General features: G+C 30.7%; 2 protein-coding genes across 7 annotated transcripts; one reads left to right on the top strand and one right to left on the bottom strand.

Annotated features, from left to right (window-relative positions):
- Positions 1–1,521: 1,521 nt before the first annotated feature.
- LOC105145585 (lanC-like protein 2) lies at positions 1,522–10,745 on the bottom strand. 3 transcript variants are annotated; one of them, XM_011055243.2, is made up of 12 exons: positions 10,606–10,745; positions 10,383–10,498; positions 9,827–10,002; positions 8,529–8,699; positions 8,225–8,404; positions 8,007–8,158; positions 6,612–6,759; positions 6,330–6,470; positions 6,013–6,195; positions 5,459–5,605; positions 1,698–1,800; positions 1,522–1,626 (listed from the first exon to the last, which is right to left on the bottom strand). In XM_011055243.2, the coding sequence occupies exons 4-12, from the start codon at positions 8,613–8,615 to the stop codon at positions 1,550–1,552; spliced, it is 1,218 nt and encodes a 405-aa protein (XP_011053545.1). In that variant the 5' UTR covers positions 8,616–8,699; positions 9,827–10,002; positions 10,383–10,498; positions 10,606–10,745; the 3' UTR covers positions 1,522–1,549. The 3 variants fall into 3 exon arrangements, with proteins under 3 accessions (XP_011053545.1, XP_011053546.1, XP_087271519.1); XM_011055244.2 differs by having other exon boundaries at positions 8,529–8,692; XM_087415393.1 differs by lacking the exon at positions 5,459–5,605.
- Positions 10,631–18,150, top strand: dre4 (SPT16 homolog, facilitates chromatin remodeling subunit dre4). 4 transcript variants are annotated; one of them, XM_087415331.1, is made up of 18 exons: positions 10,631–10,767; positions 11,184–11,635; positions 11,720–11,824; positions 12,389–12,550; positions 12,643–12,795; positions 12,887–13,033; positions 13,138–13,407; positions 13,483–14,769; positions 14,896–15,078; positions 15,178–15,309; positions 15,386–15,555; positions 15,660–15,843; positions 15,927–16,005; positions 16,129–16,297; positions 16,378–16,455; positions 16,525–16,590; positions 16,650–16,775; positions 16,889–18,150. In XM_087415331.1, the coding sequence occupies exons 2-18, from the start codon at positions 11,567–11,569 to the stop codon at positions 16,893–16,895; spliced, it is 3,387 nt and encodes a 1,128-aa protein (XP_087271457.1). In that variant the 5' UTR covers positions 10,631–10,767; positions 11,184–11,566; the 3' UTR covers positions 16,896–18,150. The 4 variants fall into 4 exon arrangements, with proteins under 4 accessions (XP_087271457.1, XP_087271452.1, XP_011053547.1 ...); XM_087415326.1 differs by having other exon boundaries at positions 10,754–10,880; XM_011055245.2 differs by lacking the exon at positions 10,631–10,767 and having other exon boundaries at positions 16,889–16,941; positions 17,896–18,150.
- Positions 18,151–18,931: the final 781 nt, after the last annotated feature.

The raw sequence follows: 18,931 nt of genomic DNA, 5'->3' as shown, positions 1-18,931 counted from the left end.
GATCTTTAATCTCAATCTTCAATGCAGCCTGATTTCGGTTTTACACATTATACGGTCAACGCGTTGTTGAAAACGCTTTTTTGGAAGTGTTTTTTAATTGATCAGTAAAATTCTTTCTTCTAATTGGTCCATCAAATGCTTTATTTGTAGCGAGACTTTGACACAGCTATTGAAGATTGAAAATTGAAATTTGACCAATGAGGACGAAGGAATTTTAGCTCCTATTGTTTTGATTGGTCAAATTCAATCTTTTAATCTCAGTATGCGCTCCCAGGGAGCGGAACTGCGGGATGTTCGTGATTGGTTATGGTTTTATTCCGCCATTTTCAGTTGCGCAAATTTATTTCTTTTGCGGATTCCGCCGATGCCTGTGTGCGTATGCAAGTATATACATACACATAAAACTAACCTCGTTAAGCTGGTTTAAACGAAGAAAACTATCTCTTAGGCCGGGTTCACATCTTGACAGAAAAGCAGAAAGCGGAAAAGCGAAAGCCAATCGGAACTCGCAGTAGTAATAGGCGGCATTTCGTTTGTCTGTTTCTTTCCATCTTTTCGCGAAAGTCGAGACAATGTTTCTGTATGTATATATGATTTCCGATTCACAGGAATTCATTTTCCTATGTTCCATGTATAAACGGAACTTGCGGATGCGCAATCAATGCAAACCAATGACAAACGCAATTCTAGTAGACGTAATGAAAGTAATCTACGGGAAGACTTGCGCTTGGTCAGAGCTAATTGCGCATTCCGCAAATTCTGCTTAATGGAACATAGGATAACATATTTTAGCGAAACGAAATCGGCGAAATGAAGCCATAACTAATCATGAACGTTCTGCAGTTCCGCACCCCATGGGAGTGCATCCTTAATATTTAATACATTGTCTGATTGTAGCTTTAAAGCTTTATGTCCGCGATGCTAGATCTCGAATTGTGAAATGTGTAGCCAATCAACTTACAGTTTTTACGGAAAATTGACGCATAATACATAGTGCATAAGTGAATCAACTAATCAGAATCTTTCAATTCCTGCCAATCCATGGAAAAGAAAAATTTTGATTGGTTGATTCTTTTATGCACTGTTCATTATCCGTTATGCAAGAATCTGTGTTGCAGCCACTACTGCCACAATATATACAGTAGCGCATCTCTCCTGATTTTGTCAAAATGGAGTGGGCATGCATGAAATAAACAAGTTGCTCTGTCTCATTTTCTCCTTTATTGCTCTCTCTCTCTCTCTCTCTCTATTTAAATAAGCGTTTTTATGTTCCATAAACACTTTTAAACACTTTTTTCATACATGGTTCAGAGTAGAAATTTGAAGGGAATTGTCAGATATATTCATGCACATTCACGTTGCTTCATAAAATTAATTGCTGCAATCAGCTAAAATCTAGCTTTAACCGTTATGGCCATTATTTATATTTTTTGTTGTTGAATTTTCAAATGTATGATTCTTATTGTTTAAAATACAATTCTTATTGTTTAAATATAACATATTTATTAACAAAAAAATGTGTTGACTGTTCAAATAATTATATTTTTATTTAAATATCATACATTGGAAATTTAGCTAAATGTGGTTGTTGCATATCCAATAAAAAATAAATAACACCAGCAAGACCTGAAAATATATAAATAAATACATAACATTATGTAAAAATATACTTGAAATATTATATGTACTCAATTTACCTTCGAATAAAGAAAAAGGTCTATCAGGGGATCGATTTTGATGTAATCCATAATCAAAACACCATTCGGCAAACTTACAAGCCCGATATAAGTATTTGATATTCTAAAATGAATATAGTAACAATACTCTTGAGGTACTTTCATGGATACTATCTATACAGAAATTATGCGTTTCGCGAGTTATCTTCATGTAAAAATTCATTCTTAGAAATGAATGCCACATTTTGTGAAAATTGCAGTTCACTTCAAAGCGAGGAGCAATATGATACTGAGTTCTGTTCCAGTGTTCCTCTAGGTGATTCTCTTTATATACGCTGTTTTTTTTTATAGTGGAAGAAAGTTGAAGGGAAGACAGGTAAAGGAGAGAGAAAGGAGGGGGAACTTGCATGTGTGTGCATGTGGGGTGGAGATGTAGCAAAAGGGAGAGAGGAGTCGGTTAATCTTCAATGGTCTTTCATATTTTATACGGAGTCTAATAGAAGCATTCTTAGGGTCTTAAATCATAAAAAAATTAATTAATCACAGTTAAATGAGAAGAATAATCGACTATGATTGGTCAATTTTTTACGATTTAAGAGCATGCTGGAATGGCCAAGCTATGTTCCAAAATTCTCACTGCTAGTGCTGAAAATGCATAGTATATGTAACTTGTAAATTTTCAGCGTTGGCAGTGAATTTTGAAACACAAATTGTCGGCACTTTGTAGATCAATATAAATCTTTAAATTTACTGAACGGAATCAAAAATTCTTTTACAAGATTTAAGTAGACACAAAATGATGGTGATGCAATGGACTTTACACTAAAATCGAAAAAAAAAGTTCAAAATTTACATTTTTGTTCAACTTCTAGATTTGTCATTTGACGTAAAAATGTAAAAGAGCGACACCATGAGCATGTACCTTTCTGTGTAGCTATTATCTATTATATATTTAGATTATTAAGGTATTTTTGTATCTCTATAGCCTCTCCATATTTTCTTAAGTATGTAATGTTGGTTCATTTTACCCCGAATCCACAATAGATTTTTAAGTCTTAAGCCATAAGGAATAGACGAATCACATTCAATTATTCTTCTCGCATTCGACTGTAGTTGGTCAATTTCTTATGGGTTATTTAAGGCTTAAATTATTTATTGTAGATCCAGACTTATCAAACAGTATTTGATATACTGTCTCAGTGCTGTATTCTGATAATGTTGACTAGAAAGCCTCAAAGATAATGACAAATTGATTCACATGAATGATCGCGTCCAATCAGAACGAGGATCAGGACGTGACCAGTTTTCTCCAATCTCTTTCATGCCTATGGAGCTTTGATGCTCGCGTCCAATCAGAGGAGATAGGTCACGTAATGCAGTTTGCCACTCTCTCCCTTTAAGGTTCTCTAATTGAGTAATGGTGACGTGTTTTAACTTGATGTCACGTTGGTGTTCTTTTATCTTAGGTTGATCACTTTTTCCAAGAAAATATAGAGCTATAGAGATACAAAAATACTCTAATAATCTAAAAAAGGTTACAACATAAGTAAAATATGGAAGATCATTCTTCTGATCATCGAAAATTAACCAACTCCCCCTTTAGCTTATACTCCCACTTTCCTTTTTTCACCCCTCTCGAATCATAAAAAAGAAACAAGATAAAGGATATCATCCAGAGGAACAGCTCAGTAATTACAGCTCTGCTCAATATCAAGCTGCTCCTCCCCCTGATGAAATAAACTGCAATGTTCACGAAACGTTGGCATTTCAAGAATTTGGAGATAACCATAATTTCGAAACGCATAATTTCAAAATAATAACAAATTAAATGCAATACAGTTTTTGAATTCTGTTATTTCTATTATGGACCTTCTCTATTTTTAAATAACTACTATTTCTTCTGTAAACTATATTATATTACTATAACTATATTATATTACTATTTACTACTTTACTATTGTATTTGTTTGCATGTAATATATATAGCATGAGAAAGCAAACAAAAAGTAGAATGTGTAACATTTTTTTCTATATCATTATGAATGATTCATATGTCATTATGAATGATTAAGTAATTAAAGATTCCAGAATAGAAAAAAGTAGCTCAGTTATTTCTAAATCTGAAAGATTTTACTGTTTAGATTATACAGTTTACATGAAGGTTTATATCAAGAAATGAATGAAAAGCGGTTTATTTAGATGCATAAGATCGGTGTATGTCGGAACGCATACAAAATATTTATATATCGAGAAAGCGAGAAGAACGGTTCAAGTCACATGAAATTAAAAAGGTTATATAGCACAATATATTTTCTTCTCATAAATTTTATAGTAGTATGACTAAGATGGGAATTGTTTTGATTTTTAATTCTATTTTGCGCACTCATTTATTCATATTATTTAATTTTCCGTAACTAAATTTGTGTAATTTATGAGTCGTGAATATTGCGCTATATAGACCCTTCATTAATTTCATGCGACTTAAACTGTTCTTCTTACTTTTTCAATACAATCATGTAAGAAGACAGAAGTGCTTTCCAGCAAGGAAACAATCAGACACTATATAACACAGTGAATCGTTTCATCCTTAACGTAGGCAAACTGTGTTCTTGCTGGAAAGTATCCAAGATGTATCATTCCCAAGGATGCGCAGTAGGAGTAAATTGTGGCCAAAATTTTATTGGCTATTCCAACATGCGCTTATACGCAGGAAAATGCAAAATTTGATTGGTTGTTTCCAGTATTGCTATCACTATTATGCGCAATGGTATGCCTTGTATTTTTACATCATAGATATCGTACTTCATATGCATTCTGGCATAGACCGATCTTCACGACTCATGCAAAATAGACTGCTTTTAATTCATTTCTTGACATAGACTTTTCTTCATGTTTTTTTTTCGATATAGCACTTTCTACGGCTCAGGCATCGATATAAAATATATCAAATTTTTTGTTAATAAAAACATTTAAATGTAGAATTAAATATACTTTAAATGTAGAATTAATTGAAATTAAAATCTCATAGTGAATTTGATAAATCTGCTCTAATTTTATATTGATGTTGTGTGTCGAAAATATTATTTTTAATTACAACGTTAATAGCGTTGTAACTAACATATAGTCTGTTTTCTGTTCCTGCACTAAACTGCACTAGAATTCTCGTTTTCACTTTTAAGGATCAAACACATACCTATCTCACTTTAAATTCCAAAAGTGTACACTAAGGGTATGGTTAACGCAATGTTGCAAACGCTTTGAAGCGTTTTTTTAATTGGTCAGTTTGTAAAATTCTTTCTTCTCATTGGCCCATCAAACGTTTCAAAGCATTTGTAGCGAGACTTTGACCACAGCCTTATTCAGCCACAGAAAACAGACCTATAGCTGTTCCGTAAGGAATCAGTTGACACCGATTTCCATTTGCGGATTTCTTTATCGACTTGTGCAGGAGACAAGTTATTTTTTACTTTTATCACAATATAGTTAATTATTTATCATTATACAAAAATAAAAATGGAATGCTATTAAAATATGCATTCGGATTCAAATGGATTAAAGTTTTAAAACATATATAAAACAATGTGTCTTCTATTTTTATCCATAAAACAACATATTAAAAGCTCATTTAAATCAGCTTGTTGTTGTGTTCCCTTGTAAGATAGAAGACATTACAAATACAATCAAATGTGTGGCATCACTAAAGTTTGTATTCAGTATGCAAGCTATCAAATTCGCTATCAAATGTTTGTATATTCATAAATATTCAAGAATTAAAATCAAACCTTTGTTTGCTGAAATAAATGTATAAAAGTATAACCATTTCCAGAAACACCATGACAAATACTATATCCTTTTTTTAGTAGTCCTCGTTCCCATGCTACTTCTCCACATTGTATTGCAGTCTCTAGAAATGTATGGTCTTCAAACACCTATAATTACAGCAATAATAGTGAATGGATGTTACTTTAGAGACTTTCACTATTATATTTTCTTCAAAAAAGCTATACAGTTTTCAGATTATTTGTCTTGATATTTATCATTAAATGCCAATGCTTCGTAAACATTTTACTTCATCAGAGCGCGAGAAGCAATCTAATACTAAACCATTATCGCTGATCAGCGTACATAAAGGAAACTTCCCAAAAAAAGCGGCTTACAATTAATATCAGGTTACTTCTCCCTTGATAAAGTGAACTGCAATGATTGATGAAATGACAAAATGCATTTAACGTATCAAAACACGAAAATATCCATATATCACGTAGCTTCTTTGACTAAATGGAGTTTTTATTTAAATACTTTTACTAAATTAATAAATACTATATAAAATTTATACCTTATAAGCCAAACAAAATAATGCAGACATTCCAGGTGCTCCATGACACCAATGTACTAATTTGTCAGAAAAATTGCCAATTGAAGAAGGAAAATTTCCAGAAGAAAATTGCAATTTTTGGAGATAATACAAAGATGGTTTAATATAATCATCGAGCTGCACCTGCGTTAAATATTGTCGTGCCTAAAAAAAGAACAAATTTAGATTGAGAAAATAAAATTGTAATGTGCTTTCAAATATAAGATAATAAGCAATAAAGAGATTCAAATAATCGTTTTCCACAAAATATATTTTTACAACCACAAAATACAACATACCTGCAAGAGCAAATACAATATGCCTGCTAATCCATGAGCAGCACCAATATATTCTGTATCATGCCAAGAATACATTAAAGGTGATTGACTACGATTTGACGTAGCATATGATATTCCAGAATTAATTATACAAGAAACAACCTATAATATTATAAATATAGATAATTTTAATACAAATAAGAATCTTACTTTCTTTTTAATAACGACAAATAAAGTTAATGCTTTTTTGTATTTTTTAATAAGAATCAATTCATACATGCCTCTTATATATAAAAGTCTTACTTGTTTGATAAGATCTGCTTCTATAGGAGCTGGAACTATATTTGAATTTAAATAAAGTAAACCAGTTAAATATCCAGCTCTTCCATATAATAATTCATCAGGGACACCACTATGTTTATCCAAAATGTAAGTAGATAAAGATTTCAATCTATAAAAAAGTTTTTATTTCCTTGTATAACAGTATTTCTATAAAGTGATTATTTACTAGAATAAACACATATATAAATTTTAATTTTACTTCTTAAATAAAAAAGCATTTTTGAAGATTAAAAAAACTAATAAAATAAAATATAATACAGTAAAAATAATAAAATTAGTTTATAATTAAAATGTTATAATATACGTTTATATTACTCAATATTAAAGCAGCAATAATTAAGATTCAATATTCAATCCTTTGTAAAAATAAAAATTTAAATTCAATTTATATAATGACTTATAAAATGACAATCTTAAATGCAGCTTTGAGATGTCACGAACTGATCACTGAACCGTAGTAACATCTGAAAACATTACTTAGCCCAATATTCATAGTCAGTTCTTATTTCAAAACCATCTTAAGTAACGTCTTAAGACGCTAATACGGTCCTCTCTGTTTGGTTCATGATGCCTCAAGAAAGGACTTAAGACAGTCTTGAATATAAGAACTGAGTATGAATGCTGGCCTTAAAATAGTATTATAAGAACAGACTATGAATACCAGCATTTATATAGGTAGTAATCGAAATGTTATTAGGTGTTGGAATTAATTCGTAGCGTTTTTTAATGAAAGAATGTTATTTATTTCACATGAGCATTAAAAAATACATTAATGAAAGTACTTCCCATCACTTGTAAAACGCTACGAATTAATTCCAACACCTAATAGATTTTTACAATTAAAGTGAGATAACAATCATGTAAGTGTACTTGATGCGTAGATATTATATATAAATATGTGCACGTATTTTTCAGTCAAATTTATATCATTTATTATATATAGAATCAGAGTTATTTCAAGATAGTATTACATTTGAATACTATTACTGATCTTATTTATCAAGTAAGTGACGGCTAAAACATATTGGAGATTACTCAGGATCATGATAACATATCAAAGTCAAGATCATGAGGAAGAGGCCCCTTTAAACAGGATATTTACTAATTATCTAAATATCTTAGAAACTATAAAAGATCGCTGATTAATTTATAAGGAAAAGTTGATCAGTATCTTCATCTTCATAACATATGTCAAAGTCATTAAAGAAGTATCCTAATGTAAAAGTTTACTCAAATTTTTTAGTACAGAATTAGTTATTTAGTACAGAAATATTAAAAGAATAAAACTTTATAATTTTGTATTTTCAAAAATATATTTGCAATTTAATTACTATAAAACTATTATTAAGTTCTTACTTAAGAATTAATTGTTCTGCTTGTTCTTTCTCTTGTTGTGAGTGTAGTATAACTGCTGCTAATGCTAATGGACCTACAGTTCCAGTTAGAAATGTGACTTCATGTCGGCTTTTGAATTCTGTAGTACATCTTTGCAATATTTCTGCTGCCATCTATGAAATTTATCATATCAATATGACATCTAATTTAAAATTAAAAGCATGAAGTTTTATAATTACATTAATATACTCAGAATCATTATAATATTTTCCATAACGATATAATGTATATGCAATTCCTGCTTGTCCAGTGTATACAGAATAGTCACTGCTGTCGAGCCATTTTCTTTTATTTTTTTTTAATACTTCTATAAAATTCTTAATTTTTGATGTTAATAATGATTTAAATGCATCATGAATCTAAAAAAATTTATTTTTGTCATCAAATACTATAATCACTTATCTATTAAATATCTTTTAATCACTATAATTTTAAATATTTACTTATTAAATGATAAAATATATATGAAAAAAATTTGTATACCGTATTAGTATCATCCCTGATTATATTACGGCTAACCGCAATGGAATAATCCTCAAATTGATTTTTGTAATGTCTAGTGGTATCCATTATTTGTTGATATATGAACAAAGTTTTTGTAATTCTTATTCCTCAATATAATAAAATACGACGCATATAAATTTTCTCTGAAACCTTATATTAAATTAAAATATGTACAAATTATATAATACATTGTCAAAAAAATAAACATCACAATTTATATTATTTTATTATTCCGATTTAAATATATTAAATTATAAAATTATTCACTCATTTAAATACATATAATTAAAAAAGCATAACTGTGAGAAAACTTTTTTTATTAAATTTGATGGAAGGACCACGTACAAACCTTATGGAATTAATAGTAAGAAGTAAAAAAAGCTAAAAGCCACCACTAGTTCTTAATCGCTAATATTTAATGTCTTGTAAATTATAATATTTAACGAACGTCATAATATTTATTCAACTATTTCATCAGAGATTCTGTCACTTCTTATTTCGTTATTCCTATATTTTGTCGCTTGCTATGTCACCAGTATTTGAACATATAAAATCAATTCTTTTAATTGACGAATTTGTAACACCGTTGCATTATCATTGCGATATCAATTATAATGAATCAATTATAATGGACATACAAACACAAATAAGAATAGCAGGTCAGGCATTAAATTTAAATATCTTTAATATATATTATCTTTTAATTAAGTTACACTGAATTTTTTAAATAAATAGGTCGATTTACTAAACATAGATTAAGATGAGAATAAGATCACAAGGATACCGAATAATAAGTCACTGGACAATCAATATACAAGAACAAAAACATGAAAATTATTGTCACCACACACTCAGAAGTAAATTTTTAATTAAAGCATTTTAAAAAATGATGTATTATGTAAGGTAGATATTTAAACAGCTACTTAGCATATAAGATAGAAATTATTTGTATATATTAACATTAAAAAGGTCTTAATGTAAGGACGAAACGTTTGTTAAATATAATTTACAAGACATTAAATATTAGCAATTAAGAAGTAGCGGTGGCTCTTAGCTCTTTTTATCTTTTACTAATGTTTTTATTCAATTGAGCCTAATAATTTAATCTTTTATTATAGAAATTAGCTTTTTGATTAAATTGCCTAATTTTGGATATATGTAATTCTCGTCATTCTGAACAAATATCTCCTGCTGACTAGTTTTTGCGCTACACATCTTGGTAAGTTCATTCTTAAAAAAAAAGCCGAATGTTGCTTTTATCTTGATTAATTACTTACAAGCATATATATATTTTTTGAGAGTTATTCCCAGGCTGACAGGATTTGTACGCCTTCAACTTCTTGTTTTATTAGCCTCGTAGGCAACAGATTGATACTGGGTCACTGATGGTCTTCGAAATTGAATAATTCGTGTAATAAAAATGCAATGTACCGGCCACTTCAAACCGGGTAAACTGGGTAAACATAACAGAAGAATGCAATTAAAATCAAAATGGCAAATCGCCTCTAAACATTGGGGCCCGTATTCAGAACGCGCTTTTATCTCTAAAATTCTATAGTATGTGTAATGTAAATTATAGCATGTTAACGCGCTACATTGTAAGCAATGTAAGCGTGTTCTGAATACGGGCCCCAATGTTTAGAGGCGATTTGCTATTTTGGTTTTGATTGTATCCTTTTGGCGGGCGCAATCTGCGACTACGATTCCGCGTCGTATGGAAACACGTCCAAACGAATGAAGGAACTATGAATTGAGAAATGCAAATGCACAATCGAAGCCGACGCTTTTCAAAATATACGCTTTTTAAAAAATATAACTGAGGTGACGCAATACCCGAAATTAGATGGATGAGACACACATCCAACTCGTTCGAGTAGTCTCATGAGACTTTCAATTTTTCCTTGACATTCACGATTATTGATTCTTTTGTCTAGTTTAGACTAGAGTCCCTAGAAAAACAGAATCTGGGCCATATAAGGTGAAACATTACGCATAATGGCGGTAGCAGTACGGAAATAGCCAATCAAATATGTCCGATATGCATTTTCCTACGTACAATATAATAGCGCTGGAATATTGGAATAACCAATCAAATATACCCAAATATGCACTTTCCTACTGCGCATCTACAGGAGTACTTCATCTTATATTGTATATTTCCATCATGATCTGGGTTGTGTTCAAATTCTCCATTCGGATGCATCCAGAAAGCGTTCAGGTTCTTATTGAGTGTCTTTATTGAACGCTTAGATAGAACGTTCAGATTTCTACTCTATCCATAGGAGGATGGAAAAACCACCCGGTTCCTCGAGCCGGGTGGAATGGATGGTAGTGAGTTGTTTCCCAACAACGTACAATACATAGGTGACAGTGTAAAGCGGGAAGCACAGACTCTTGCATAACGCATAACACATAATCCATAAAGCACAGACTTTTGTATAACACATAAAGCATAGTGCATAAGCGAATCAACTAATCAGAATCTTTCCTTTCCTCCCATTCCATGGAAAAGAATTTTGATTGGTTGATTCTCTTATGCACTATGCATTATGTAAAAGTCTGTGCTAAAAAGTGTAAAAAAGTGTAAGCAAGTCGAACAGACTATATGGATTTCTCCGTTTCTCTCTGCTCTAGCCAATCAACGCCTCGCTTTCACGGTGGATCTGCGCGGGATGCGTTCCGTGAGCAAAGCGTCACGATTCGCGGCATCACAGCGTCGCATGTTGCATGTTTGGTTATAAATCCCGCCATCTCCGCGCCTGTAGTCGCGTGAACTTACGGTCGATCTTCGTTACTCCATCGGTTGAATTCACGAAATAAAAGTCGGTCTGCGTACCGGCGCGTAAATTGGTGCAAATCGCAAGAAACCGAAACGGAAGATGTGATAACGTCGAGGGTATCTACGCGTTTTCTGAATGTTTTGTTCCCTCGCCCGCTTACGACGCAAGCGTTGATTATAATTTCGTGTTAGAACAAGAAGAACCCCAGCTGCGTGATTAAAATCCAAACGCCAAACCATGGCAAACGTGTCTCTCGACAAGGATATGTTTTTTCGGCGCATGAAGCGCCTGTATGCCGCGTGGAAGGTAAGCGTGAAGGAAATTGTATGCTTCTTGATCCCGGTAAGCAAAACTGTTGCGTATTATTATACAATCTTTTGTTTTTTATAGGATGGGGAGGTCGGGACCGATGATAGTTTTAGTAAAATGGATTGCCTTGTTTCTGCCGTTGGCACTGATGAAGATATTGTTTACAGCAAATCCATAGCGTTGCAGGTACATGTGTTTTAGAATTAGAAAATTTTTTTAAGGACTTTGCTTATGTTACGAGTATCTTATCAAAAGATGGAATATGTGTCAATTTTTCTTCAGTTCTATGTACAAAATAGAAATTGTTCTAAGTTCTTCGATAAAGAAAGAAAGAAATAGCAAGTGACATTAGCACAGTTTAGCCAATGAGATATCAAAATGATTTCATTATGCTGTCAAAAAGATAGCGCAGTGAACAAAAGATTTGCTAAAAAAATAATACGTATTTGATAAGCTGAAAAATTTTATTTTTATAGTATCTTTTGTAACACCTTAAATTATTTATTAAAAAAAAAATTACATAAAATATATTGTATTTTTGAGAATCAATTTTCTACATATCACATTTATTTTATGTTTCATTATATTATGTTTATTAAAGTTATTATTTATAGTTATTGTTTATAAAATGTTATTATTTAAAAATATTACATATCAATTAATTTATTGCAAATGCTTAATATAAGATAACATTTTTTTTTATTAAGAAATAAATTGAAAGTTTCTATGTATCGACATGCTTTGTTTTAGACATGGCTGTTCAGTTACGAACTCACGGATACTATAATGATATTGACTGAAGAATCTATCAATTTCTTGGCCAGTAAAAAGAAAATTGAATTTTTAAGAAAAGTAGAAAATCAAAATGAAGATACAGGAGTACCACCTGTGAAATTGTTTGTTAGAGACAGAGTATGTATATTGTATAATTAGTGTAAGAATAATTTTATTATTAAATATATATAGATAGAATTGCTGAGCAATATTTGAATATCTTTTTATAGAGCGATGAAGACAAAGCAAATTTTGCAAAACTCATTGAAGTGATGAAGCAAAGTAAAAATGGCAAAAATTTGGGAGTATTTTCTAAAGAAAATTACCCAGGTGCTTTTATGGATTCATGGAGAGCCACTTTAAAGAACGAATCTTTTGATACTGTAAGTAGGCACAAATCACAAAAAAATTTGTCTACTCGAGTACATGTTCAAGTTGAAAAAGTATTTCTTTATATTTGTATAATTCATATAGATTGATATAAGTGCTGCAGCTGCTTATGTTATGTGTCCAAAAGAAGATAGTGAAATAATTACTATAAAGAAAGCCTGTCTGATATCAGTGGATGTCTTCACCAAGTATCTTAAAGATCAGATAATGGAAATCATAGATTCCGACAAGGTATATATTTTTCAATTCTATATGAGATTTTAGTGAGAGTTAAATGTGGAAAGAAAAATGGAATGTATATAAAAACATTACAATTGTAATTATCTCTATTTCAGAAAGTTAAACATTCAAAGCTAGCAGAAAGTGTAGATACAGCTATCACAAACAAGAAGTATGTAACCGGAGTAGATATTACGCAGGTAGATATGTGTTACCCTGCAATTATACAAAGCGGTGGAAATTATTCACTTAAATTTAGCGCTGTTAGCGATAAAAATACTACTCTCCATTTTGGTGTTATTGTTTGCTCATTGGGGGCACGTTACAAAAATTATTGTTCAAACATAGTAAGAACTCTGTTAGTTAATCCCACAAATACAATTGAGGTATGTAGAAAAAAATACGTATTCGTATCACTGAAATCAAATTTCTAGTTTAATTTATAATACATCTTGTTATAGGGTAATTATAATTTTTTGTTACAACTGGAAGAAGAGATCTTAAAAAAGTTAGTTGCAGGAACAAAAATAAGTGAAGTATATGAGGCTGGTATCAAATTTGTAAAAGATGAGAAACCAGAAATGTTAAATCATTTAACTAAGAATTTCGGATTTGCTATGGGTATTGAATTCAAAGAAAGTTCTTTGCTATTGGGTCCGAAAATTCATGCAATAGCTAAGAAAGGCATGGTATTTAATGTTAACGTTGGTCTCTCAAATCTTACCAATCCAGACGCAACTGACAAAGAAGGTAAAACATACGCCCTTTTCATAGGCGATACAGTTATAGTAAATGAAGGACAACCCGCTTCTAATTTAACACCATCGAAGAAGAAAGTGAAAAACATAGGTATATATGTGAAAGATGACGAAGATGAAGAAGAAGAGGGAAGTGGAAAAGAAAATGAGCCAAAGCCAGAAATTCTAGGACGTGGAAAAAGAACTGCTGTAATAGAATCTAAATTGAGAACAGAGCATAGTTCAGAAGAGAAGAGAAAGCAACATCAAAAAGAATTAGCTCAACAATTGAATGAAATTGCTAAAGCTCGATTGGCCCAGCAGTCTGGCGGTAAGGAACAAGAAAAAATACGTAAATCAACAGTATCTTATAAAAGTTTGAGTCATATGCCACGCGAGCCGGAAGTCAAAGAATTGAAGTTGTATGTGGATAAGAAGTATGAAACTGTGATTTTACCTATTGCTGGTATTCCAGTACCTTTCCACATATCAACAATTAAGAACATTTCACAGTCAGTAGAAGGAGATTATACGTATCTTAGAATAAACTTCTTTCACCCTGGTGCAACTATGGGACGAAATGAAGGTGGATCTTACCCTCAGCCTGATGCAACGTTTGTTAAGGAAGTAACATATCGAAGCACAAATACCAAAGAGCCCGGCGAGATCTCTGCACCATCGTCAAATTTGAATACAGCCTTTAGACTGATTAAGGAAGTGCAAAAGAAATTCAAAAATAGGGAAGCAGAAGAGAGGGAAAAAGAAGATCTTGTAAAACAAGATACTTTAATATTATCACAAAATAAAGGCAATCCCAAATTGAAAGATTTATATATTCGACCAAATATTGTTACAAAAAGAATGACTGGTGGTTTAGAAGCGCACACAAATGGATTCCGCTATACTTCTGTACGCGGTGATAAAGTAGACATTCTTTATAATAACATTAAAAACGCTTTCTTCCAACCGTGCGATGGTGAAATGATTATACTGTTGCATTTCCATTTAAAAGTATGTATCATATTTTATCTTAAACATATATATTCGTTTAATGTGTAAGAATAATATTAATTTTTAATGAATGAATATTGTTACTTATGTATATCACTATGTATATAAATATTTGTGTCTTTTTAGCATGCTATTATGTTTGGTAAAAAGAAACATGTAGACGTGCAGTTTTATACTGAAGTTGGAGAAATTACTACAGATTTAGGTAAACATCAGCATATGCATGATCGTGATGATCTTGCAGCTGAACAATCGGAACGAGAACTTAGACATAAATTAAAAACTGCTTTTAAAAGCTTCTGCGAAAAAGTGTGTATAAATTTGATTTTACTAATTGATTTTATTATTATGCTTATTGAGATTTTACATTTATTTCTATTGTGTGATACATGTCTCTGTCATATAAAGGTTGAAGGAATGACAAAACAAGAGATAGAATTTGATACACCATTTCGGGACTTGGGATTTCCTGGTGCACCATACAGGAGTACTGTCTTACTTCAACCAACTAGTGGATGTTTGGTTAATCTCACAGAATGGGTAATACACTGCGATGAAACAAAATTAATATTTTAAGGCAAAAAGAATATTACATTAATAATATGTTTGGGTTTAGCCTCCATTTGTCATTACATTGGAAGATGTTGAATTGGTTCACTTTGAAAGAGTACAATTTCATCTAAAGAACTTTGACATGATTTTTGTTTTCAAAGATTATCATCGAAAGGTAGCGATGGTAAATGCTGTTCCTATGAATATGTTGGATCATGTCAAGGAATGGTTAAAGTAAGTAACATTATTATTTAATGTAACATTGACAGTCTTATCATCTTTATTGTCTTTTATTTAGTAGACAATAAAATTTATATAATTATTAATTTCTTGTTTAGTTCGTGCGATATTCGATATTCAGAGGGTGTCCAGTCTTTGAATTGGACGAAAATCATGAAAACTATAACAGATGATCCTGAAGGATTCTTTGATAGCGGAGGATGGACATTCTTGGATCCAGAAAGTGATGTTGAAAATGAAGAAGTCGAAGATGAAGAAGAAGAAGAAGATGATGCGTACGAGGTTCGAGATTTAGACAAACAAGAAACTTTTCTAAATATATAAGAATGATACATATATTTTATTTATATTTAATTTATTTACAGCCATCCGATATGGAGAGTGAGGAAGAATCTGATGATGATTCTGAATATTCTGAAGCTTCTGAAGATTCTGATAGTGAAGGTACTTTATCCAAAATTATTGTATTATATTTTTAAATCTTTGCTTTTTATATTTTTTCTCTCTCTCTCTCTCTCTCTAATTTATTTAATTTTTCCCATTAAAATCTTTTTTTATCTTTTTCAGAAGAAGAATTAGGCAGCTCTGAAGAATCAGGAAAAGATTGGTCAGATTTGGAAAGAGAAGCAGCCGAAGAGGACAAAGAAAGGGGCGAAGATCGTTATCGTGACGATTATAGTTCTAGTAAAAAGAAGAAAACAAACCGAAGACAATCCCCATCACCTTCAAAAGATAGGTATTGTATACAAAATATATTGGATATATTTCAATGTTCTTATTAAATATTAACTTTAGATGTTCTTTGTTTCATATTAGACATAAGCACAAGAGTTCCACGAATTCAAAGAGTAAAAGTTCACCTAGTAAGGATAAACGATCATCGGACAAACATAGGTAAATATGATAGTTTATAAATAGTACATATTCTTATGTAAAGAAAATTTCTTTTCTTGATAATTAAAGAACGGATCGATCACGGAGTGGGGGCTCACACAAGAAAGGGTCTCCTTCCAAATCATCCAAACACAGGTGATTACCGACAAGTTTTATATTTTTGATGATGTTATAATTGAAATTTGTTTGTTTAGTCCCAAAAAGAGTGATAAACACGATAAGCGTGATAAAAGTAAGTCATCGCATTCTTCGTCCAGCAGTAGGAAACGTCCTCATGATAAGAGCTTAGAAAGAAGCGATAAGGGGTCTAAGAGATCTAAGTAAGTAATATTTAATAAATGGTAATAAGTGTTCATAACTCATTTGATTTTAAGTACATAAGTACATTTGATTTAAGTACACAGTTACATGTTTAATTATTAAATTTTTACAGGAAGTAAATGCGGAGGGAAGATTTGCACATAGAACATTACAGCAAATACTATGGTGATTCCAAATAAAAAACTTTCTTAAGTTATAACGATTTGTATGAACAGTACATTTTCTTGCATTAAACAGAATAGAAACGAATTAGCATTATATTTTTAATGATTATTTTGAGTCGTTCGAATATTTTATTTTTGTACACATTTTTGTTGTAGTACATAAAATTTTCACTTACAACAATATAGCTGCACAATTTACAGAAAATTTATATGAATATTCTCTGTAATCATATATCTACTTGCGGTTTCAAATGTATAATAATTAAAATTTTTTGCGAAGTCAAAATATGTAAGTATGCGTATTTCAATTTTATTATATTTCTTCAACAAAATATCAGGGAGAATATAGCTTTTCTTTTTTGTAATTCTTGCGTTTTTAACATTAAGTATAATAGTTTTTAAGATTAAATATATCTCATTCCACAATTTAGATTTTTTATTTGATAATATAAGAGAGCGCATTATATATATATATATATACATATACATATATATATATATATATATATATATATATTTCTTCTAAGTTTTTCGTAACATATAGGATATAAAGACATGAATCAATGAGATAAATTTGGAATGTCTTTTTATCAAAGCGTTGCATTATATTTTTGAACGTGTGAAAGATACTCAAATTTTCAACACCTGTTTTTTTATCAATACACCTGACTGATAAGAAATATAACATATATATAACAGCATTGATATAAACATTTCGGGTGGAGTTTAAGTATTATAGAAAAAAATAACAATTGAAATGCAAGATAATGTACTAATAATAAGTGCGATTCATACATAGTATTATTTGGATCGTGAATTTTTCTTCGTGCTTACTAAATTTGGAATTTGCATACTTCAAAATATTTTTTAAATCATTGGATTAATAATTACAATACTTAATATTATTTAAGAAAGTATGTCTTATAATGATTTTTTATATGCTTTGGTTATTCAGAAAGGTGGAAATACATTTGTAATTCTTCTCATCGAGCCCATACGTGTACGCTGAAAAAAGACTAATAATTCGAAATTCTTAATGAAGAAAATAATTTAATCAAATGAATCGAAAATTGTCGAAAACTCATTTACATAGTTCTCAGATTTGTAATCTTAACATAATAAAACTGTTCTTAAGTTATTTAACATTAATGTACAAATGTCATTTGTGATTTTTATATTCCAAAATGTATGTAATGTTGATACATGAAAATATTTGTTTTTATTAAAACGCCCTACTTACTCGTGAAAGAAATTCATCATTATTGTGTGATGGTATTATAGATTTCTAGAAAAATATATGATCTGAGTACAATGTATTTGCGAGAAATTAGTTTAGAAATTTGAGAAAAAGAAATGAAATAAGAAACACTAACTATAGTAACTATTTTTTATTAAGCTTTTGTAACCGGTAGCATAAGATGAAAGCGTATTATTGTTATATAATGATTTGTCTGATAGATCTATCTCATTTACGTATGCACAGCTGTATATATAAAAGAAAGTGAAAGTTCCACAAAAAGTAAAAAGTGAATCGAGACCTTCCGTTCTCAATATGTATTATAATAATGAGACAATAAAATTAGCAGAGCAGAAAACGGAAAACATGATCTCATAATCCTTTCGTGCTTTGATTATGTTGAAATTTTCGATTTAGCTGTGTCATGTAATAAACCACAGAACAGAAAAGTCACGTTCAGTAACATGATAAATAGAAGTGAAAGTACGCTTCTTCGATGAGTAGTTCTGCAACTTTCTCTATGATATATCGCTAACAGCATACATAATTCAGACTAAGAGATCCTTATGAGAATACATGATTAATTTCACGATCTGCGCATTTTGAGGAATGCCTACTTATTTGAATGTTAAGTAATCTATGAAGCTATCGAAAAAAGCAACGAAATTATGAAAGACAAGTACAAAGTATTTTGTTATAAAGTACACTGTGATATTTTTTACACGTGCAATATCGATAATAATCTATTTGTAAA

The sequence above is a fragment of the Acromyrmex echinatior genome, chromosome 2, assembly GCF_024713525.1.
Source record: "Acromyrmex echinatior isolate Ae372 chromosome 2, ASM2471352v2, whole genome shotgun sequence".
In the NCBI taxonomy this organism is placed as follows: domain Eukaryota; kingdom Metazoa; phylum Arthropoda; class Insecta; order Hymenoptera; family Formicidae; genus Acromyrmex; species Acromyrmex echinatior.
The sequence above is the reverse complement of the archived record's forward strand: the minus strand, read 5'-3'. Positions and strand labels throughout refer to the sequence as shown.